A 22,940-nucleotide genomic window follows, 5' to 3' on the forward strand; every position below is an offset into this window, starting at 1 on the left:
CCAGCTGTTGCGGCCATTTGGGGGGTGAACCATCGGATGGAAGACCTTTCTCTCGTCTCTCTCTCTCACTGTCTGTAACTCTACCTATCAAATAAATTAAAAATCTTAAAAAAAAAGTCTTGAGACTAAACAACTCAAGGACTATACACTTAAAACCCTTTCCAGAAGGAAGTGGGCAGTCTTTATGCAAATCTTAAAACTAGCAAGTAGAAGAGGATATGAACTGTTTTTCTCACAATGTTTCTGACCCCCAATATGTAGGCACACAACAAATTATCCAACCCTCTGGACATCATGTGGGTGTCTGACAATTTGATTGGGGGACTAACCGCTTAGAGTTAGTGTCAGACTCCACAGCTAAAGGGCTCAGTCACCCCAAGACTGCCCCCATGTCAGATGCCAACTGCAAGTCCCAAGCCACCTGTTCACCCCTCCTGGGCTTGAGAGTTGGCTAAAATGGCTCACAGAATTGAAGAGGGCACTTACTATAACTGGCTTATTATAAAGGATGCAACTCAGGAACAGCCTAATGGAAGAGATGTGTGGGGCAAGAACGGGAGCAGGTACCCGCTCCAGGTGCACCTTGATGTGTTTACCAAGCCAGAAGCCTTCTGAGTCCTGTGTTGAGGGCTTTTATGGAGGTTTCAAGGGTGCTGAATTCAACCTCCAGCCTCTATCTCCTCCCAGAGGTTGCAGAGGCTGGGGCTGAAACTTCCAACTCTCTAATCGTGCATTGGCCTTGGAACTGCTTCCCCTAGCTACCTAGAGTCTTCAGTCACCAGTCACTTGTTAGCAGAGGAACACACTTATCTTGTGGAGATTCTAAGGGTCTTCAGCAGCTCTTTTATCAGGAGCCAGGAACCAATATCAAAAATACAACTGAGGGGGCCGGTGCTGTGGTGCAGCAGGTTAATGCCCTGGCCTGAAGCACCTCAATCCCAAATGGGCACCGGTTTGAGACCTGGCTGCTCCACTTCCAATCCAGCTCTCTGCTATGGCCTGGAAAAGCAGTAGAAAATGGCCCAAGTCCTTGGGCCACTGCACCCATGTAGGAGTCCTAGAAGAAGCTCCTGGCTCCTGGCTTCAGTTAGGTGCAGCTCCAGCCATTGTTGCCAATTGGGGAGTGAACCATCAGATGGAAGACCTCTCTCTCTGTGTCTGTGTCTGTGTCTGTGTCTGTGTCTGTGTCTCTGTCTCTGTCTCTGTCTCTCTCTCTCTGTGTAACTCTGACTTTCAAATAAAAATAAATATTTAAAAAAAAAACTGAGGACTCTTATATCACTCAAGAAATTATAAGGAATTTTAGGAGCTCTGTACCAAAAACTGGGAAGACAAATATATACATGTTTTAATGTATCACACCATAGGTTGGGGGGTGCAGGGAGCCAGTTTGCTTACATATAACCATTTCACTTACAGAGAAAATAGAAAGTCCTCGAAAGAACACTTTGTGATGTATGAGTTTATATTTACACATCTGTCCCCACCGTGAGCCACTTGTCAAGAAGCACTTGAGTATACTACATGTCAGACAACCTGGCAACATTAGTCCCTGCATTCAAAGTGCCAGATTATTTACCTGTTTCCAGTACTTACTAGAAGTGCTGAGCAGGGTGTATAATAACTTTTTTGGGGGGTGTATAATAGCTTAAGGAAAAATCGGAAGTGTGTGAATGCTGAATGCCTGTTGAGTGAACAAATAAGTGAGAAAATAAATCACCAGTTAGAAACCCTTAAATCAATCTCTTGACCCTGAGACCTGGAGCAAATCCATTTACAGAGGGTCCCCAAGTCAGCAATGGTCTGACTTAAGGTTTCCCAACTCACTACTGGGCAGCACTAGTGCACTGAGCCTCCCAGTTAGCTGTGAAGTGACACATAGCCAGTGCTGTACGCTGTTCTGTAGTGAAAGTCACCTAGATAACCAGCACTTTATTAAACAGGCTTTGTGTTGGATGGTTTTGCCCAGCTGTAGGCTGATGTGTTGGGAGAACAGTTAGGGCAGGTGGAACTAAGTTACAACCTTCAGTAGGTTAGCTGTAGTACATACATTTTCAATTTATGCTGAGTTTATCAGGGCATAACGTCACTATAAGTCAAGGAACTATGTAATTTTTCCCTGCTGTCCATGTTGTCTTATCTCAAAATCTCCTGTCCTCTAAACCACACTTAGAAGTTCCCTCTTCCTTTTTTTTTTGTCAGTTTAATTTCTTCTTTTTTTTTTTAACTTTTATTTAATGAATATAAATTTCCAAAGTACAGCTTATGGATTACAATGGCTTTCCCCCCCCATAACTTCCCTCCCACCCGCAACCCTCCCCTTTCCCGCTCTTTCTCCCCTTCCATTCACATCAAGATTCATTTTCAATTCTCTTTATATACAGAACATCAGTTTAGTATATATTAAGTAAAGATTTCAACAGTTTGCACCCACATAGAAACACAAAGTGAAAAATACTGTTTGAGTACTAGTTATAGCATTAAATCACAATGTACAGCACATTAAGGACAGAGATCCTACATGAGGAGTAAGTGCACAGTGACTCCTGTTGTTGACTTAATAAATTGACACTCTTGTTTATGGCGTCAGTAATCACCCTAGGCTCTAGTCATGAGTTGCCAAGGCTATGGAAGCCTTTTGAGTTTGCTGACTCTGATCATATGTAGACAAGGTCATAGTCAAAGTGGGCAAAAAATTCTCTGAATGTATTTATGTCCACATGATGACAGAGAAACCACATTCAGTGTCACATTCCTCCATTCTGACTGCTTCCCTTAGCAGTTACTCAGCGTTCTCTGCATAATCTGGAAGCTTTAACGATAGCTACGAAATTAATTTTAGTGGATCTTGGTTTTTTTTCTTCTCCTAAATTCCACATTTTGTACAAAATATATCAGGAGGGGGGGCGGCATTGTGGCGCAGCGGGTTAACGCCTTGGCCTGAAGCACCAGTATACCATATGGGTGCCAGTTTGAGACCCAGCTGCTCCACTTACAATCCAGCTCTCTGCTATGGCCTGGAAAAGCAGTAGAAGATGGCCCAAGTCCTTGGGCCCCTGCCCCGATGTGGGAGACCCAGAAGAAGCTCCTGGCTCCTGGTTTCGGATCAGCACAGCTCTAGCCATTGAAGCCAATTGGGGAGTGAACCAGCGGACAGAAGACCTCTCTCTCTCTTTCTGCCTCTCCTCTCTCTGTGTAACTCTGACTTTCAAATAAATAAATAAACCTTTTTTAAAAAAGTAATCAAGGATGAAAATAAAGAAAGATCCCCAACATCTCACCAGCCATCTGAATTTCTGCTTGTGGTACGTGTGCTGTGGCACAGCAGGTTAAGCCGCCCCTTGGGATGCCCACATTCTATTGGAGTACCAGTTCAAGTCCCGGCCCTTCCACTTCACATCCAGCTTCCTGCTAATACACCTGGGAAAGCAGCAGATGATGGCTCAAGCAGTTGGGTCATTGCTACTACATGGAGACCCAGATGGAGTTCCTGGCTCCTGGCTTCACCCTGGCTCAGATTTAGCTGTTGCAGGCATTCGGGGAGTGAACCACTGAATGGAAGATGTCTCTCCATCTCTCCCTGCCTTTCAAATAAATAAAACTTAAAAACAATTCTCCCTGCTGAGGGAACTTTTCAGAGTGAAGATAACTTTCTATATCTTGATTACACAACTGTATTCATTTGTCAAAACTTAGCAAACTGCACATTTTGAAAGGGTGAGTTTTATGTTTAAAATATTTCTCAAAAAAATTTAAGTGTGTGCCACAATAAACCTAACCAAAATAAACATTTCTCTGTGCCCCCCTTGTAGGCATAATTTTTGGTGCCAACATATAGTGTATGTACCATTTTCTTAGTACTATATTCCCATGCAACTTTTAAAAATGTCTTTCCAGGAGTGGACATTGTGGTGCAGTGGGTTAAGTCACTGCTTGGGATGCCCGCAAACCACATCAAGCTGCCTGGTTCAAGTCTCAGCTGCTCTGCTTCTGATCCAGCTTCCTGCTCATGAACCCTGGGAGGCAGCAGATGATGACTCAAGTACTTGGGTCTCCACCACGCCCGGGAGAGATACGGTGGATTTCCAGGCTCCTGGCCTCAGCCTGAGCCAGCCCTGGCTGTTGTGGGCACTCTGAGCCAGCAGATAGAAGATCCTTCCATCTCTCTGCTGCCTGCCTGCCTGCCTGAATCTCTGTCATCTGTCTCTCTGTCGTGCTGCTTTTCAAAACAAACAAATAAGCGAACACCAAAAAATCGCTTTAAGAAATCAACATCTTACCATGTCTCTACAACTGTCCTGGAGCAGTGACTCTGAAAAGGATCACTAGCCCCCACACAGCTGACATCTACCATATCAGACTGCACAGTCGGGAACACTGCCATCACAGCGAGTTTTATGGGACAGTGATGGTTTCCAGCCTTTGCCAGGCTGAACAGACAGCGCGCAGCAGTGGGAAGGGCAGCACCGATACCGCAGGAAGGCTGCTGGGAAGCGGTCCCCAGGGTTCAAGATGACCCGAAGTGCTGAAGCCAAGCTAAAACCTGATTAGGGGCTGGTGCTGTGACGCAATGCGTTAAAGCCCTGGCCTGTAAGGCCAGCATCCCATATGGGCACTCCCTCCTCCACTTCCGGTCCAGCTCTCTGCTATGGCCTGGGAAAGCAGTAGAAGATGGCCTTGGGCCCCTGCACCTGTGTGGGAGACCCTGAAGAAGCTCCTGGCTCCTGGCCTCGCATCAGCTCAGCTCTGCACCGTTGCAGTCATTCGGGGAATGTACCAGCCAATGGAAGACCTCTTTCTCTCTTTCTCTGGCTCTACCTCTCTCTGTAACTCCTTCATATAAATGAAATAAATATTTTTAAAAAATTGATAGTAGGAGGGAGCCAGTGCTGTGGCATGGTGAGCTAAGCCTGTGCGGTGCTGGCATCCCATATGGGCACCAGTGCATGTCCTGGCTGCTCCTCTTCCCATCTAGGTTTCTGTTTATGGCCTGGGAAAGCAGTGGAAAATGGCTTAAGCACTTGGGCCTCTGCACTGACGTGGGAGACCCCTAGGAAGCTCCTGGCTTTGGATCAGCCCAGCTGTGACCATTGTGGCTATTAGGGGAGTGAACCAGCAGATGGAATCTCACTCCCTCTGTCTTTCAAAATAAATAAATAAATAAATAGTGTAAAAAACACAACTTCTTACTATATTGTAGTTGTGTTTTAAATTGACCAACAGAAGCCTATTTTCATTATAAGAGTTTGAAAACCTTAAACTTTACAAAGAAAAATGACAGAAAATGAAATGATTGGTCTTCTACAGCTTGAAGCTGAAGCTGTACCAAGTGACCCTACAACAGCCATGTAACAGGGAAAACTCTTTTCATGCTAAATCATGAAAGGGGGGGGGGAGGCAACGCTGGGAGGGGTATGGTTGGGTCTTCTGCTCACCTGTGCAACACCTCTCAGAACGTCTCCCCCACAGGTGCTCAGTGATCTGAGCCCCCTGGGGCTTCCCGTAGTTCCAGCTGGAGTATCAGATCTGGTCTTGGGAGTGGAACTGCTACTGAAGAAGAAAAGGGACAGACAGCCGACTCCCCAGGTGCCTCCTCTGCTTTGACGAAGAAGGACGTGGACTGAGGCCAGAGAGGACAGAATCAGCTCTAAGCTTACTCTGCTCTCTGCTGAAGAGGAAAGAAAGCCCCACAGTTTCTGGAGGTGCGGCCATGGGGGTTCTGGAAGACACTTACACACAGAAGATGGGGAATGGGAAACCTGGAGGGATGAACATGGAGCTCTAGGAAACTTAATTTTTTAATATAAAAATTTATTTTATTTGAAAGGCAGAGTTACAGAGAGAAAGGGAGCAAGTCTCCCATCTACTAGCTTACCCCCCCCCCCAAATGGCCTCAATGGCCGGAGCTGGGCCAGACTGAGGCCAGGAGCCAGGAGCTTCTTCTAGGTCTCTCACATGGGTAGCAGGGGCCCAGGGACTTGAGACATCTTCCACTGCTTCTCCAGGTGCATTAGCAGGGAGCTGGATTAGAAGTAAAGCAGCCAGGAATCATATCAGCACCCACATGGGATGCCGGTGTCACAGGCGGAGGCTTAACCCGCTATGCCACAGCGCTGGCCCCATCAGTTCTTTCTGTGCCCAGAGCAAGACCCCTTGCAATACAGTCCCCATCAGGAATCAGGGGAGAGTTGAGTCCTGTTAAAAATCAAAATGACCCAGATCTTTCTCCATCTAGTTACTTCTGGAACCGGGGATGGAAGACCTCAGCTTGTGCAGCATATGTATGGAGGCTCCAGGAGCCCCTCGGAGGCAAAAGCTGAGCTCCAGAGAGGAAAGAGACCTTACCCAGGGAAGGGATGCTTGCGGGATTCTCCAGCATCATCTCCCTGTACAGGGGCCATCCTGGTCCACTGATCCTGGGTGAAGTACATAGCCACGTTCTTAAGGGTCACTGCCTCCCAAAACCACACTCCTGCTCAAGCCCTGCCTGAGAGCAGAGGGAGGGATCTGCATTCCAGGGAAGGGGTAAATCTACTGGGATCCATGAAATGTCCTGCTGTAAGAGTCAGACTCCTTAGAGGCCAGTCCCATCTCCAATTCTCATCACCTGTGAGGTCTTCAATGGGATACTTAACTCTTTAGTGCCTCAGTCACCTCACTTAAGAAACTGAATAGTAATGCCTATCTTAGTGGGCTCTTGTATGCATGGAATGAGTTAACTACGTGTAACCACTAAAAAATTCCCTGGCACATCCTGTCATCTAAATCTGAGTACTTACTACAACCTCAGGGGTTGGTACAACTTCTTAGAACATCCCAAATGACAAATGAAATTACAGCAAAGACTGACAGGTGTATGCGTGTGTGTGTGTGTGTGTGTGCGCGTGCCCTTTCTTCCTTATTAATGGAACCCTTATCTTATTTAAAGTTGCACCCAGCCCTGGCAACTAAATGAAGTCAATGAGAATCCAGTGTAAATACTTCTGGGAAGGTTCCTAGAAGATAACGAACTCAACTGACAGGTTCACCTTTTTGTGGCATCTCTTCTTCTAGCTGGAAGGCACCCGTTCTGGCTGGAAATCAAGCAGCCACCTGGAACCACAAGATAACCCAGGGCCAGTGCTAGGATGGTAGAGCAGAAAGAGCCTGAACACATGAGAATAATGGAGTCAGCACGCTTGCGCTGCACTGATTCCCTAGCCTGCTACTGCATGGGAGAGAAGCCTCTATCTAGTTTAAGCCAGTGTCCTTGGGGACTCACTTAGTGGAACCTTATCCCGAGTGACTACAGTATTTCAGGCAAAGCACCAAGACAGAATGGATGCCCCTGCAGATGTTTTCCTGACCTGTAGGAACTAATTTTGACTGAAGTACTCAACAAAAGTGGGTGGTCCAGTATCCATGAACAGGAGCAACAGACACGTACACTGCTTCTCAGACTCCAGGATGGAGCTCTCGCACTATAGTACCCAGGACACTGGAGAAGCAGACTCACCCTCTACCATCAAACTCAGGAAGGACAGCTGCTGCCAATGCTACATGAATTCATGCCAACCAAGGACACAGGTCCACAGAGGCTAGGCTGCACCTCTGTAATAGGCCAAAGGCATACACTTCAGCCCCAGACTCAGCATTTCTCCAAGCAAACAGCTCCCTCATCAATCCACACCTTCCACAGGTTCCCAGTTTGGCCTCCACTGTACTCTAACTGGGTCATCTGCAGGGCAAACTCCTCCTCCTAGCAGGACCTGTCCAGTCTCTCTGGAGGGTCTTCCTCTTTATATTGCAATGCAGACTAGCACTCCTCAGTGTCGCTCCCCCTCTTCATGGAGGAACGACACTAAACCCTGCCTAGGCTTCATATCCGAGTCACGGCACCATTATGTCGCTCCCCCTCTTCGTGGAGGAACGACACAGGACCCTGCGCTGTTCTTTCGTCTGCTCGGCCCTCCCCGGGTTTGCTGCTGGTTCTTCCCGGGTTGGCTACCGTCCCTTCCACCTCCGTGGAAGGGCGGTTCCCCCTGCCACATTCCCCACTTCTGCGGGGGAGCGGCACACCGCCGGCCAGCTCTCTCGGGGGCTGCACAGGTGTTCCTTCAGATGTTCCCCTTGGATGTTCCTGGTGCATGTTGTCTCTCTCCTCCTTTATAGTCCTCTTCCGCCAATCCCAACTCTGCTACCCACACGCCGAGTACACTGCTCTCCTCCAATCAGGAGCAGGTCCTGCTGTTTATTGGTTGAACTGGAGGCAGCTGTGTAGAAGCTGCTTCTCCCTTCTCAGCGCCATATTGTGGGAGAGCAGATGCATAGAATAAGTCTTAATTCCAGTAACTTAGTCTAGTCCGAGTTGCTCCCCACACTCAGATTTTAACTGGGCCCTCAATTCCCCAGATCTTGTATAAAGTGTGGATTCTGATCCAGGAGGTCTGGGGTGAGGCCTGAGATTCTGTCTTGCAAACTGGACCCTGGTAAGGCCCAAGCTGTTCATTTATGGACCACATTTCTAGTGTTCCCAGATGTAGAGTGAGCATTCTCCTTGTCCGAATGTTGTTGATGGAGGCAAGGCCAAGCATGGAACTGGCCGCTGGGCCTGAACTGAACTTCCCTATTTGTTAAAAATGAGGGAAGCTGGAGACAGCTCAGCTCACCTGGGGCCACGCTGTGTGGCTCCAAGCTGATGGCCACTGGCTTCATGCACTGCTTGTTTGGGGAAGCAAGATCCTACAGAGCTAAGAGGAGAGAGAAAACAATGAGACCAATCTTTCCCACACTCACCATCCTCTCGGTCTCCTGCCACTGTCCCGGAAAGAGATTTTCTCAGTACACTCTGGCTGTGTACTCAACCACAGATTCAGGTGCAAACGCTCCCTGTGTGCAACCTCCTGAAGAAGCCACAAATTCTGAGAAACATCTGTGCAGCGAGAGTCAAGAACTGTAGGGCGCCCTTGGCTTTTAAGACAATCTTTGGGGCCAGTGCTGTGGTGCCAGCATTCTACATGGAGGGCAGTTCCAGTCCCGGCTGCTCCACTTTCAATCCAACTCCCTTAGGATGAGCCTGGGAAAACAGGGGAGATGGCCAGGGAGGGAGGGAGGGAAGAAAGGAAGGAAGAATCAATCCTTGCTCCCACTAGGAAAGAATGCATTATTACTCAGTCGTTTGTACGGAATGCTTCTAGAGATCACATGAGCAGCTGGAGACCAAGAGGGACCACGGGGACCCCTGGACCCAACGCAAGTGGGATCCGGCCCGTGCTCAATATCCCTGAGAGCGATGCTGACCCGAGACCCGACTGCGGTCTGCACCCCGCACCACTGGAAGCAGACGACCCCCGCCTCACGGGCCCCCAGCCCTGAGTGCCCAAGCCCTCAGGCCGGCTCTTCAGGGCAGCGGGGTGGACCGCGGTTCTGCCGGCAGGGGATCCACGAGGCCGGAACTCCGCACCTCCCGCACACAGAGCCGGGAAAAGGAGACCGGAGCCCAGCGCGGAAGCAGTCCGGGGCCTCTCTAGGAAACCGGGAGGCCGGCCCTTCTCATGCTTCCGGCAGCCGGACCTGCGCCCCGGCCACTGCTCGGCCCTGGCCCGGCCCGGCTGCCGGTGGCTTCTTTGTGCCTAGCGTCTCAGCCCCGCACCTAGACGCTAAGCTGGTCGTGGACGGCGAGTGCGCGCCCCACGCCCCTCCTAACGGCCTGATCTGGCTGGGCACCCGACGAATTAAATCCGCCACGCGATTTCTCGGCTGAGGGAGGCACTGCTGGCAGCTTCTGGTTCTGCATCCTAAGTCAGCACTGGTCTTGGAACGGGCCGGTGGTGCCTCCTGCTGTTCAGGCGCCGGGCCGGCAGCTGCGAGCCACAGAACTGCGCGTTAAGCTGCTCGGGGCGGACGGACAGAAGGTACAGGCGTTGGTTTAATTCTGTAGGGCGGTGGAATGGTCTAAATAGAGGGTGTATGACTTCCAAGCCAGTTAAAGAAACAAAAGGCAGCAATACAGGGAAGGAGAACGAAATACACCAAAAGAGGGTGGCAAATGGAAAAATACAAAGTCAGATGACAGGGAGAAGTCCACATCTAGGCAGAATGTAATGCACTGTAAATGGGTTGCATTAATGGGTGAAGACAGATTGGGTTTATGAAAACAAAGGCTGTTTGTAAGTGTGCACCAAAAACAATAAAAATGACAATGCTTTTAAAAAGGAGAGAAAATTAGCTAAAAATACAATACAAAAATTTTTCAGTAATTTCAGATATTTGAATAATTATTAACAGGATTGATATACCCTGCAAGAACTGAATATACATTTTTTTAAAGATTTATTTGTTTACTTGAAAGGCACAGTTACAGAGAGGCAGAGAGAGAGAAATCTTCCATCCACTGGTTCACTCCCCAAATGGCTGCAATGGCCAGAGCTGAGTGGATCCAAAGCCAGAACCAGGAGATTCTTCTGGGTCTCCCACTTGGGTGCAGGGGCCCAAGGCCATTTTCTGCTTCCCTAGGCCATAGCAGAGAGCTGGATCGGAAGTGGAGCAGGCAGGACTCGAACTGGTGTCCAAATGGGATGCTGGCACTGCAGGTGGTGGCTTTACCCGCTATGGAACAGCACCGGCCCCCATTCTTTGTTTTAACATATTCATTTGAGAGGCACAGTGACAGAGAAATAAAGAGAGAGAGAAAGATCTTCTATCTACTGGTTTACTCCCAAAATGGCCCCAACAGCCAGGGCTAGTCCAAATGGAAGTCAGGAGCCCAGAACTTCCTGGTGTCCCATGTGGGTGGCAGGGGCCCAAGTACGTGGGCCATCTGCTGCTGCTGTCCCAGGTGCAACAGCAGCAAGCTAGATAGGAAGCAGAGCCGCCAGGACTGGAACTGGCACTCCAGTACGGGATGCCAGTGTCACAAGCAGTGGCTTAACACACTGTACCACAAGCCTGCCCCAGATGACATGCTGTTACAGAAAATCCTCGAGTCCATAAAAAAAAAAAAGCTGATAAATGAATTCAGTAAAATTGGAAAATACAAAATCAGCATGCCAAAATAAGTACTGTTACTACACACTAATAAATTACCGAAAAAGAAAATGAAACAATCCAACTAAAAACAGCATAAAAAATTAAGTTTAGCCAAGGAGATGAAAGATCTGTATGCTGAAAACTATAAAACATTAATGAAAGAAATTGAAGAAGACATATGTAAATGAAAAGCCAATGTTCAAATATTAGAATAATATTGTTAAATTGTCCATATGACCCAAAGAAATTACAGATTTGATGCAATCCTTATCAAAATTCTAATGGCATTTTTCACAAGAATAGAGAAAACAATTTAAAATTCATATGGACCCACAAAAGATCCCCCCAAAAAAGCCAAGGCAGCAGATGATGGCCCTGCCACCCATGTGAGAGACCCAGATGAAGCTCTTGGCTCTTGAATTCAGTGTGGCCCAACACTGGCCATTGCGGCCATCTGTGGAGTGAACCAGGGGATGGGAGATCTCTTTCTCTCTCTTTCTGTAACTCTTTCAAATAGTTTTTGTCGCTCCCCGTCTTCGTGGAGGAACGACACAGGACCCTGCGCTGTTCCTCTGTCTGCTCGGCCCTTCCTGGGTTTGCTGCTGGTTCTTCCCGGGTTGGCTACCGTCCCTTCCACCTCCGTGGAAGGGCGGTTCCCCCTGCCACATTCCCCACTTCCGCGGGGGAGTGGCACACCGCCGGCCGGCTCTCTCGGGGGCTGCACAGGTGTTCCTTCAGATGTTCCCCTTAGATGTTCCTGGTGCATGTTGTCTCTCTCCTCCTTTATAGTCCTCTTCCACCAATCCCAACTCTGCTACCCACACGCCGAGTACGCTGCTCCCCTCCAATCAGGAGCAGGTCCTGCTGTTTATTGGTTGAACTGGAGGCAGCTGTGTAGAAGCTGTTTCTCCCTTCTCAGCGCCATATTGTGGGAGAGCAGATGCATAGAATAAGTCTTAATTCCAGTAACTTAGTCTAGTCCGAGTTGCTCCCCACAGTTTTATTTTAAAATATTTATTTAAATATTTTATATAATGTTTATATATTTTATATTATATATTTATAAATACAAATGGCCAACAGGTATATGAAAATAAGCTCAACACCACTAATTATCCAGGAAATGTACATTAAAACCACAGTGAAATGTCCCCTGAAAGCTGTTAGTATGTCTGTTATCAAAAAGATAGGAGGTGTTGATGAGGCTGTGGAGAAAATAGAATCTTTGTACACTGTTCATGGCACTAAAAATGAGGGCACCCTTCATGAAAAATGGTATGGAGATGCCATAGAAAATTAAAAAGTAAAACTACCATATGATCTAGAAATTGTAAGTATCCAAAGAAAATAAAATTACTCTTAAAGTGCTATCTGTAGTCCCAAGTTCACTGAAGCAGTATTCACAACAGGGAATCAACCTCAGTGTTTATCAATGAGTGAATGAAAATCAATGTGAGATATTTCTTCTTTGAAAAAAGGGAGAATCCCATCATTTGCAGCAACATGCATGGACTGGAGGACATTATGCTAAGTGATATAAGCCAGGCTCACAAAGCCAAATACTGCACCATCTCACTTAGATGTGGAATCTTCGAATAAGCTGAAATCATAACAGCAGGGAATAAAATGGTGGTTTCCAGGGGGCTAGAGTGGGAGAATGGAGAGAAACTGGTCAGAGAGCACAAAGTTTCATTAGATAGGATGAGAAAATCAAAATAAAGAAATGCAAAAATAAGCTTTTCAAAAGAAAAGAAAACTAAATGTGTTAAAGATATAAGAAATAAATATCACTAATTGTTGACCATCTGGTAACTATGTTAAAGAACACACACTCAGAATTTAACATAAGACTTTGTCATTACACTTCATCTTAGCCAAACGCCAAGAAGCGAAAAGACTTTGTCATTATAAAATGTCCACCAGAAGAAGGGGATTCTTGTGAGCCACAGGCTGGATAATCGCACTCCTATTCAGCACAGCACAGTTTTAGAACTGGTTTCAAATAGAAGTATTAAATGAGGCAGGCCTTTTTCAAAGATTGTCCTGAAGGACTTGTGCGTGAAGGTGTGGGAAATAAGATCTTGGACTAATGGGAGAGGGCAAAAATCAAAGCAACTGTTTTTTTTTTTTTTTTAAAGATTTTATTTATTTATTTGAGAGGTAGGGTTACAGACAGGGAGAGGGAGAGACAGAAAGGTCTTCTATCTGCTGGTTCACTCCCCAAATGGCCACAACAGCCAAAGCTGGCCCAATCTGAAGCCAGGAGCCATGGATTTCTTCTGGGTCTCCCACACAGGCACAAGGGCCCAAGCACTTGGGCCATTTTCTACTGCTTTTCCAGGCCACAGCAGAAAGCTGGATCGGAAGAGGAGCAGCAGAGACACAAACTGGTGCCCATATGGGATGCCAGTGCGGCAGGCAGAGGCTTAGCTCACTATGCCATAGTGCCGGCCCCAAAGTGGCTATTTCCAAGAAGGGACAAAAATATACATTTGAGGGGCCGGTTGTGTGGCACAGTGGGTTAAGCTGCACTTGAGATGCCAGCATCCCATACTGGAGTGCTGGTCAAGTCCCAGCTACACTGCTTTTGATGCAGCTTCCTGCTAATGTGCCTGGGAATGTAGCAGAAGATGGTCTAAGCACAAGCCCCTTCCATCCATCTGGGAGACTCGGATGGAGTTCCTGGCTTCTGGCTTTGGCCTGGTCCAGACTTGGCTGTTCTAACAATTTGGGGAGCGAACTAGCAAAAAAACACTCTCTCTCTGCCTCTCTCCATCTCTCCCTTTCTTCGTTGCTCTGCCTTTCAAGTAAATAAATAAATATCTCCTTAAAAGAAGTTGCATAATTTGTTCAGTAAGACATCTAAAGATCTACCAATTTATTTAGACTTCGCCTATTGACATGTAATAGCACTTTACAAGTATTGTGGAGAAATTGTTTTTTATCATCATCCACATACAAAAATCTAAGAAAATCAACTAAAAAAAACACTAGTAAGACAATAACAGAGTTCAGCAATGTGACACAAACATTTAATACAAAAATTCATAGCCTTCTTATATTTATCAATGTCCAGTTAGAAAAGGTCCTAGGTACTAATCCTACTTCAATACCACTAGGAATAAGCCCAGACAGAAAGACACACATGGGCGTACACATACAAATTATAAAGTAATTGCTAATTGGAGATACATCATGTCCCTAGATAGAACTAGCTCTGCAAAGATGTTGAATATTTGGTCCCCTAACACATCTATGAATTCAATGCAACCTCAAAATCATAGAACTGAGACCACCGCCTGCAATGCCGGCATCCCATATGGGCTCCAAGTTCAAGCCCCGGTTGCTCCACTTCTGATCCAGCTCTCTGCTATGGTCTGGGGGAAAGCAGAGATGGCCCAAGTCTTGGCCATCTACTTAGGAGACCCAGAAGCAACTCCTGGCTCTTGGCTTCAGATCAGCCCAGCTGTGGCCATTGCGGCCACCTGGGGAGTGAACCAGCTGATGGAAGACCTTTCTTTCTGCCTCTGTAACTCTGCCTTTCAAATAAATAAATAAATCTTTTCTTAAATAGGACTTAACTGACATGCTACTTCTAAATCTTATCTGAAAAACAAAATAGAAGAAACTTAAATATTTAAAGTAGGGGTTACCATTGTAGTGTAGCAGATTAAGCCTCTGCCTGTGACACTGGCATCCTCTGTGGGTGCCGGTTTGAGTCCTGCCTGCTCCACTTTCTGTCCCGTTCCCTGCTAACGTCCCTGGGAAAGCAGTGCAGGCTGACCCAAGTACTTGGGCCCCTGCCACCCACATGGGAGACCCAGATGAAGGTCATGGCTTCTGACTTTGGCCTGGACCAATCCTGATCGCTGCAGCCATTTGGGAAGTAAACCAGTGGATGGAAGATGTTGGCCTCCATCTCGCCCCCTCTCTTTCAAAAACGAATCTTAAAAAACAAAAGAATCAGCCGGCGCCGCGGCTCACTAGGCTAATCCTCTGCCTAGCGGCGCCGGCACACCAGGTTCTAGTCCCGGTCAGGGCGCCGGATTCTGTCCTGGTTGCTCCTCTTCCAGGTCAGCTCTCTGCTGTGGCCAGGGAGTGCAGTGGAGGATGGCCCAGGTGCTTGGGCCCTGCACCCCATGGGAGACCAGGAAAAGCACCTGGCTCCTGGCTCCTGCCATCGGTTCAGCGCGGTGCGCCGGCCGCGGCGGCCATTGGAGGGTGAACCAACGGCAAAAGGAAGACCTTTCTCTCTGTCTCTCTCACTGTCCACTCTGCCTGTCAAAAAAAAAAAAAAAGAATCTCAGAGACTTGTCCTAATGGCTATCTAAAGAGAACATAAAGCTAATTAGTGTATTGGGTCAGGAAAATGGAAGTAAGATACTTTTTAACACGTCAACTGATACATATTTAAGAAATAATATAGGGAGTTCAACACTGCTAGGCAGTAATGTCTTCATTCACTGCTGATGGAAGTTTAAATTTGCAGAGAAGGAAGTATGAACAAGGATGACCACTTACACCATTGTTTCGAGAAAAGCAGGATTTATTTAACTTGGAAACCTCCTGCCAAAGTGGCCGCGGGGTCCCAAGAAGGGAAGACCCTGAAACACTGCTTAAATGGAAAAGCCGATGACAAAAAGTCAAAGGAAAAGCCCTAACGAACAACAGATCACACGAACTTTTATACTGTGGATTACTATGCAGATATATGTATTCATATATAAATAGATACATTAACAGGGGCTGTCACAATTGTGTCAACTTGCCCAGGCTGGTAAAACATTTCTGGGTGTCTGAGAGTACTTCTGTAAGGGATTAGCATTTAATTGGTAGACTGAGTGAAGGTCACCCTCATCAGTGCAGATGGCCCCTTCCAATCTGTTGAGGGTCTGCACAGGACAAAACTTTAAAGGCCAGGTAACTGGCCTGAGCTGGTACGTCCACTTTCTCCTGCTCCTGGACGTGGGTGCTCCTGGTTCTTGGGCCTTGGAACTCTGATTGGAATTTACATCACGGGCCCCTCTGAGTCTCAGACATTTGGACTTGGGACTGCATAGCAACAGCAACTTTCCTGGTTCAGCTTATAGACGGCAGACCATGGGACTCCCTGGCACCGATCATCACAGCACCCGATACCTATAGATCTCCTTATCTAGCTTATTGGTCCTGCTTCTCTGCAGAACTGGAACTTAGCAATCTCCAGAATATATTTACAGAAAAAAAGCAAACTGCAGAGTATATACAGCCTATATTTGTTTAGAAACAAACGATGTCAACATTTTTATGTGAATACACAAGAGCACTTTAAAAAAAGTTCAGACAATGGAATTACATGTTGGTGCCCCCAGTTTTGTAGCCCATGGCTTTTTCATGGTTTGCATTGTCCATGAACTTTCTGAATACCCCTTTTATGGAGATTGTCGCTCCCCCTCTTCGTGGAGGAACGACACTAAGCCCCTGCGCTGTTCTTTCATCTGCTCGGCCCTCCCCGGGTTTGCTGCTGGTTCTTCCCGGGTTGGCTATTATCCCTTCCACCTCCGTGGAAGGGCAGTTCCCCCTGGCCACATTCCCCACTTCCGCAGGGGAGCGGCACACCGTCGGCCGGCTCTTCTCGGGGGCTGCACAGGTGTTCCTTCAGCTAGATGTTCCTGGTGCATGCCGTCTCTCTCCTCCTTTATAGTCCTCCTCCGCCAATCCTAACTCGGCTGCCCACACGCCGAGTACGCTGCTCTCCTCCAATCAGTAGCAAGTCCTACAGTTTATTAGTTGAACTGGAGGCAGCTGTGTGGAAGCTGTTTACTTCTCTCCCAGCGCCATATTGTGGGAGAGCAGATGCATAGAATAAGTCTTAATTCCAGTAACTCAGTCTAGTCCGGGTTGCTCCCCACAGAGATGCACAGTGAAACATCTGCAAGAGGTACCTAACATCCTAACATGTTCCTTTACATTGGGTACTGACAGTGGAAGCGGATAATTAAGGGGCCCTTGACTTCGACTATTTTACTATGGTAAATTTTTTTGATTAAGTCTGAAAAAAACATCAGCTAGTTGTTACTTTTAATTTAGGTAATAAAGGGAAAAATGGAATCTCATCTAGTATTTGAGAGGGAAAGTATGAATTAGAGGACATGCCAACTACCTAGAGGCTGGCTCCCTAAAAACTTGCCCAATGTTGTAATCTTGCCTGCTGAGCCAATCAAGCACAACACGATTTGAAACAAAATTACTGAGCAACAAATGGGAAATCCAACCAGGTGTTGACGTAAACTGCCAATTTCCTAAGCATTTCACTTCCTCCTTGACACAATATAAAGTAGGTGTTAGACCCATGCATGTGCAGTACAATGATCCTTGGTTCAATGACTGGACCTAAACCTGGATATGACTGTGGCACTGGTAACTATCCTGTTATACTCTAATGAGGGTAACTAGACAAGTGTGCAGTTCTTCATAAACAAAGTGGACTAGTGTCCCTGCACAATCTCTCTTGAGATTTCCTAGGTGCCACTTCAATGCTGCTCCTACCTTGAGTCTTTCTCATCCTGAGGATCCTGTGGATTAACCAAACTGCCCTCGAAGCCACTGGCTCTCCCCTTACCTTTACAGGGAGTTACAAACCAAAATAAGAGTGGGCAGGAAGAGCAAGTAAAGCATCCACCTGCAATGCTGGCACCCCACCGACTGCTCTGCATCTGACCCAGCACCCTGCTAATGGGCTGAGAAAAAAAGCACAGGATGGCTCAAGTGCTTGGGCCCCTGCTACCCATGTGGAAGTCCTGCAGAAGCTCCTTGGGCCTGCCTGGCCCAGATCTGGCTGTTGTGGCCATCTAGGGAATGAACCAGCAAATAAAAGAGTTCTATCTACCTTTCAAATAAATAAATCTTAAAAAAAAAAAAAATCACAAACCTGTTATTCTCCTATCCCCTTTGTCAGCATATGGTCCAACTCCTGTTTCCTGACAGTGAACATGGAGATTTTGTCGCTACTTTCTTCTACTCGCCCTGTAGAAGCCATCTTCTACAAGGGCTATCCTTTCATTAGATCTTTTCCCAACAGCTCCCAAACATGCTGTAGTCACTACAAAAACAAAACTTCTGAAAAACCTTAACATTTCCTTCCCTTAAAAAACCCTCTTTGAGCCACCTTAATCAGAATTCTTCTAGTGTCCCATCTCCAATGACTCCTACCTAATCTCTCCTGTTCAGTGTCTGGGCTACCTTGGACTACTGATACAACTGAATCCCATATTTGTCTTGAAACCTGGCATAGCTCTCATCATGACCAGTAAATGTAATTTAAAGCCACCCACTCTCCTCCACTAAAATGTGGTAGAGGAAAATAAACGGCAAGTTACCTGTATGACAGAATTTGTGCACTTGCCCTCATTTTCCCTTATTAGACTCTTGAACGTGAAAAGGCTTAAAATGTCACCTACTGAGGATCCCTTACCCAAAAACAGAGACAGCAGCATTTTAGCCTTCAGAGAATGTGCAACACCTACCAGTGGGGCTTAATCTGAAACTTGAAATTCTCAGGTTTTTTAGATTAGAGGAGTGGGAGAAAAACATCACTTTTTCTAATTATGACACCCCAAAAATGTAATAACCAGTTGTAACCTTATCATGGCTTTGCACTAACTGAATATAGAATCAATTTTCTATATGTTCACAATCCTATCAAGTTGCCTTACCCAAGCCCTAAAACCAGGCTTTAAATCCAGACATGGGGCTGGCACTCTGATGCAGTGGCTTAAAGTCCTGGCCTGAAGCTCTGGCATCCCATGTGGACACCAGTTCTAGTCCTGGCTGCTCCTCTTCCGACCCAGCTCTCTGCTCTGTCCTGGGATAGCAGAAGAAGGTGGCCCCTGCACCCACATGGGAGACCAGGAAGAACCTCCTGGCTCCGGATCGGCACAGCCCCGGCCATTGCAGCCATCTGGGTAGTGAACCAGCAGATGGAAGACCTGTCACTCTTTCAAATAAATAAAAAAAAATCCAGACGCATCATAAAGAACCTTTATTACTTTCTTAACAGCCTCTCATGCTTTCTTGCCAGATGCCTTTGGCGCAGGTGCTTTCTGGGCTGGAGGCTTCTGGCCCTTCTGAGCTTTAGGAGGCTGCGCTGCCTTCTGGCCCGCGGCTTTCTGGGCCGGAGCCTTCTGAGCCGGAGCCTTCTGGGCTGCAGCCTTCTTGCCCGCAGCGGTCGCCTTTTTCGCTGGAACCTTGGCAGCGGCGGCGGGGGCGGCTACAGCACCCTTAGCAACAGGGGCTTTTTTGGGAGAAGCTTTCAGCAGAGCTGCCCTCTGAAGCTTCTTGACTTCATTCTTGATTATTCTGTTCCTCTGCAGAATGTCAATGTAGGGAAGCATTTATCGTACACACACACACACAAAACTCCAATGCATCCTCATCTTTAGAAAGGGCATTAACTGATCAGTTTACCACGAGTTCCATAAGGACATGGAATGGGCGCTGGCTATAATTCATGAGATCAGAGAACACGGATATCTTAACATACTTACCATTTTCTTTGCTTTCATGACTTTATAACGGTCAAAATCTGTCATCTTAGCTTTCTGGAAAGAAAAAAAAAAGTATTATCCCTCATATACTACCTGCCAAAACACCCCAAAAAAGTTCAGGATTCAAGTTATCGTAAATCGTTACCCTTTCTCTGGCTTCAATTTTCTTGGCCCATCTTGTGGCTGCCCATTTTGTATTGATGTCTGCCTTCTCCCAGGCTTTTCGGACATATTTCTGGCGGGCACTACACAGATCCAAGACAATAGATTAAAAGTCAGCTTTGAAATCATGATAAAGGGAAAGCTGGTCAGCTTTATCTGTTCAATATAGACACATTCCTCCAAGCACACTGTATCTTACCTTCTTACCTGTTTGAACGGTGTTCACTAAGCCAGGAGAGCCTATAACTTTAAGCACCATCTCTACAATCTAGTCCATCTTAGTTTTTAAAAGATTTATTTATTTGAAAGGCAGAGAGAGTCTGTCTGCTGGTTTATTCTCCAGATGATTGACACAGCCAGAGCTGGGCCCATCTGAAGCCAGGAACTTCTTCCAAGTCTCCCATCTGGGTGCAGGGGCCCAAGTACTTGGGTCATCCTCTACTGCTTTCCCAGGCCACAGCAGAGAGCTGGATCGGAAGTGGAGCAGCCAGGACTCAAACTGGAGCCCAAATGGGATGCCAGCACTGCAGGTGGTGGTCTTACATGCAATGCCACAGCACTGGCTCCCATTTTATCTTCAAAAACCAGCACTCAAAAGCCCACTGCGCACATGCTAGGCACTGAGGGAGGGACTCAGCACAAAGCAGTTTTGTTTCTACAATATATATTTTTTGTGAATGAGGGGGTGAGTAGCAAAATCCAGACAGACTATCTGAGCAAAATTATCCGTGTATCCGTGAAACACTTTCCCAAACAGCACATGGCCCACAACAGTCATGGGGGGGGGGGGGGGACCACGGAACAGGACTGGCACAACAGGAAGTATTTTCATTTCCATGTAGAAAAAACACCATTCATCACCGCTTCAATTCCCTGTACGCAAACTAACACTAGAAATTCTTAGGTTAAATACCACCTGTCAAGACACTGAAAATTCAATTATGTGAACAGGTGATAGTTGGTATTTCTGTTTTAATGCTGAAAGTAATCAAGTGACTATGTTCTGTAGAGCAATCAGAATTCCTATAGGAGGATTTTGTTAGTAAACAAAGGAGGACGACAGAAGAGACTGTCAGGTGTAAATAAAACCATACAGCACCAACAGAGTACAAAAAGAACCATAGGACACTGCCAAAGAACACAATACCCATCTACGTCTTTTAAATAACTATTCATTTGGGGCCAGCGCTGTGGCACAGGGGGTCAATGCCCTGGCCTGGAGCACTGGCATCCCATATGGGTGCTGGTTCAAGACCGGGTTGCTCCACTTCTGATCCAGCTCTCTGCTATGGCCCGGGCAAGCAGAAGACCCAAGTCCTTGGGCCCCTGCACCCACGTGGGAAGACCTGGGAAGAAGCTCCTGATCAGCGCAGCTCCAGCCGTTGTGGCTAATTGGGGAGTGAAACATCGGATGGAAGATCTCTAACTCTTTCAAATAAATAAATAAATCTTAAAAAAAAAAAAAAAAAAAAGACCTAGTATTTAAAAGGTAGAGCTCACTCCCCAATTGCCAGTGACAGCTAGGGCTGGGCCAGGTCAAAGCTAGGAGCCTACAGTTCAGTCCAGTTTTGACATATGGGTATCAAGGACCCAACTACTGGAGTCATCCTCCATGATGGATGGGCATTAGTAGGAGGCTGGCAATGAAGTGGAGCCAAGACTCAAACCCAGGCATTCCGATGCGGGCATCCCAAATGCCACCTCAACCACTACCAAACACCCACCCCACCTGTGTACTTCTAGAACGTACATCCCTCTTCTGAACCGCATTGCCTGCTGTGTTTTCAAAGGAAATACAGTGACATCTTTTCTTAATTATGCTAAGCAAAGTACCCTCGACCCAGGGAGGGGGGAAGCCTGGCGGTCAGTTACCTGTGTGGAAACTTGAGAATGAAGTCAGTCAGCTGCATGCACTTGAAAGGCATGGCCTGTCTCCTCACCCGGGTGCAGGGTCCATCAACCAAAGCCTGGAACACAAAGATCAAGGAGCTCAATGCAAAACGTACCAGGAACTAAATGGAGAGCTGGTCCACTGCCATGTGGTCAGCCCCTGAATCTGTTCCTTTCTTCTACTGACAACAGGAAGCAAGTGTCTCCTGGGCTCTTATCTGTCCTAAACTCGACTCACACATAGTAACTGCTTCGGCCCCTCAAAGTTGAAGCGGCTTGGGATTCGTTCTCGAACTCAATCATGGCAAAATCAAGTCCACCCTACTCGTCTCAATGATTAAACACTGTCGCTACCCACCGGACTCCCACCTCGGAGGCCCCCGAAACGGCCGCCGTGACCGACAGCGCCGACCACCCACCGCCACTCACCCTGTTCTGGTCAATGACATCCACGATGGCGACCAGCTTCCCGGCATGAGGCCCGAAGGAGACGTAGGCCACTCGGCCAACCTCCACGAAGCGCCTGAACACCTACAACGAGTGGGGAAAAAAACGGCATTAAAAAAAAAAAAACAAAAAAAAAAAAACAAAAAAAACAAGGCCAGCCTGCCCAAGCTCCGCCCGGCTCGGGCGGCCGCGGCGAGCAGCCCGCAGCCTCAGCCGTCCAGCCCAGCCCCGCCAGGGCGCAGGGCTCGCGTGGCCCGGGGCGCGCCCGGCCCGTCGGGCCCTCCACGCGCTCGCTAGCAGCGCTCCCGGCACGGCCCGCACCCCGCGCACAGCCTGCTCGAGGACCCTCACCGCGCACTTCCCACGACCCTCCAGCCGCCATTAAGCGCTTGGGCTCCCCCGCCGCGGCGGACGCCGAGCAGCATGCTCGCCGAAGCGGGAGCCAGGAACGACGCGACTCACCATGTCGGCGGCGTTCGGCGAGAAGGAAGAAGGCCCGCCCTCCGCTGCGCAAGCGCAGAAGGCCGCCCACTCGTGCGGCGACCGACACGCAGACGTGGGCGCCGATTGGTCGTGCGTGCTTGCGTACTTGCGTGCTGCGTGCGCGCGCGCGGGGCTCGCTGGGAAAACATGGCGGAGCCGGCTTTCTCTCTGAGGCGAGTCTCTTGTAATCTGGCTAGGTTTGGTGATTGGCCTAGGTGAGTTGCATTCCTGGGTCGTTAGGTTACAGGACCGCACAGAAACTTTGCCTTACGTTAAAACTCTGCATCTTGCAGCCTTCTTTCTAATACTCAGTCCTCTGCGGGGTGTTTTTGGCTATGCAAATATTAGGGTTTTTGGTTTCTCACCTTCTCTAGGAAATCTTTGTTAACTTGTATTTTAACGTACAGAAACATAGTTTAAATAGGA

The 22,940-nt window shown here is 47.6% G+C and overlaps 1 protein-coding gene and 3 long non-coding RNA genes across 5 annotated transcripts in view; 2 read left to right on the plus strand and 2 right to left on the minus strand.

Moving 5' to 3' along the window:
• Nucleotides 1-5,794: 5,794 nt before the first annotated feature.
• LOC149124401 (uncharacterized) lies at nucleotides 5,795-8,904 on the minus strand. The gene is made up of 2 exons (XR_016214955.1): nucleotides 8,776-8,904; nucleotides 5,795-6,021 (listed from the first exon to the last, which is right to left on the minus strand). It is a non-coding gene; the product is annotated as an uncharacterized LOC149124401 (long non-coding RNA).
• Nucleotides 8,905-9,747: 843 nt separating this feature from the next.
• LOC138844120 (uncharacterized) lies at nucleotides 9,748-17,909 on the plus strand. Its single transcript, XR_011379587.2, has 2 exons — nucleotides 9,748-9,893; nucleotides 17,617-17,909. It is a non-coding gene; the product is annotated as an uncharacterized LOC138844120 (long non-coding RNA).
• A 1,103-nt stretch (nucleotides 17,910-19,012) lies between these two features.
• On the minus strand, nucleotides 19,013-22,927 carry RPL14 (ribosomal protein L14). The gene is made up of 7 exons (XM_002713086.6): nucleotides 22,880-22,927; nucleotides 22,494-22,742; nucleotides 22,014-22,115; nucleotides 21,567-21,661; nucleotides 19,678-19,777; nucleotides 19,533-19,586; nucleotides 19,013-19,352 (listed from the first exon to the last, which is right to left on the minus strand). The coding sequence occupies exons 1-7, from the start codon at nucleotides 22,925-22,927 to the stop codon at nucleotides 19,050-19,052; spliced, it is 951 nt and encodes a 316-aa protein (XP_002713132.3). The 3' UTR covers nucleotides 19,013-19,049.
• Nucleotides 22,610-22,940, plus strand: part of LOC108177085 (uncharacterized) — a 56,728-nt gene continuing 56,397 nt past the window's right edge. For both annotated transcript variants that reach the window (XR_016214945.1, XR_016214944.1), the window contains exon 1: nucleotides 22,610-22,729. This is a non-coding gene — a long non-coding RNA (uncharacterized LOC108177085). The remainder of the gene's footprint in view (nucleotides 22,730-22,940) is intronic.

The sequence above is a fragment of the Oryctolagus cuniculus genome, chromosome 10 (genome assembly GCF_051225735.1).
Source record: "Oryctolagus cuniculus isolate XC-2025 breed Fujian yellow rabbit chromosome 10, ASM5122573v1, whole genome shotgun sequence".
Lineage (NCBI taxonomy): Eukaryota > Metazoa > Chordata > Mammalia > Lagomorpha > Leporidae > Oryctolagus > Oryctolagus cuniculus.

Bases quoted from the DNA above. Each gene is read 5' to 3' on its own strand.
- RPL14 (XM_002713086.6), bottom strand. From the start codon at position 22,927: ATGTTTCTGTACGTTAAAATACAAGTTAACAAAGATTTCCTAGAGAAG. The intron at 22,116-22,493 runs GTGAGTCGCGTC...CACTCGTTGTAG, and splicing joins CGCCGAACGCCGCCGACATG to GTGTTCAGGCGCTTCGTGGA. The intron at 21,662-22,013 runs GTGAGTGGCGGT...TTTGTGTTCCAG, and splicing joins ATGTCATTGACCAGAACAGG to GCTTTGGTTGATGGACCCTG.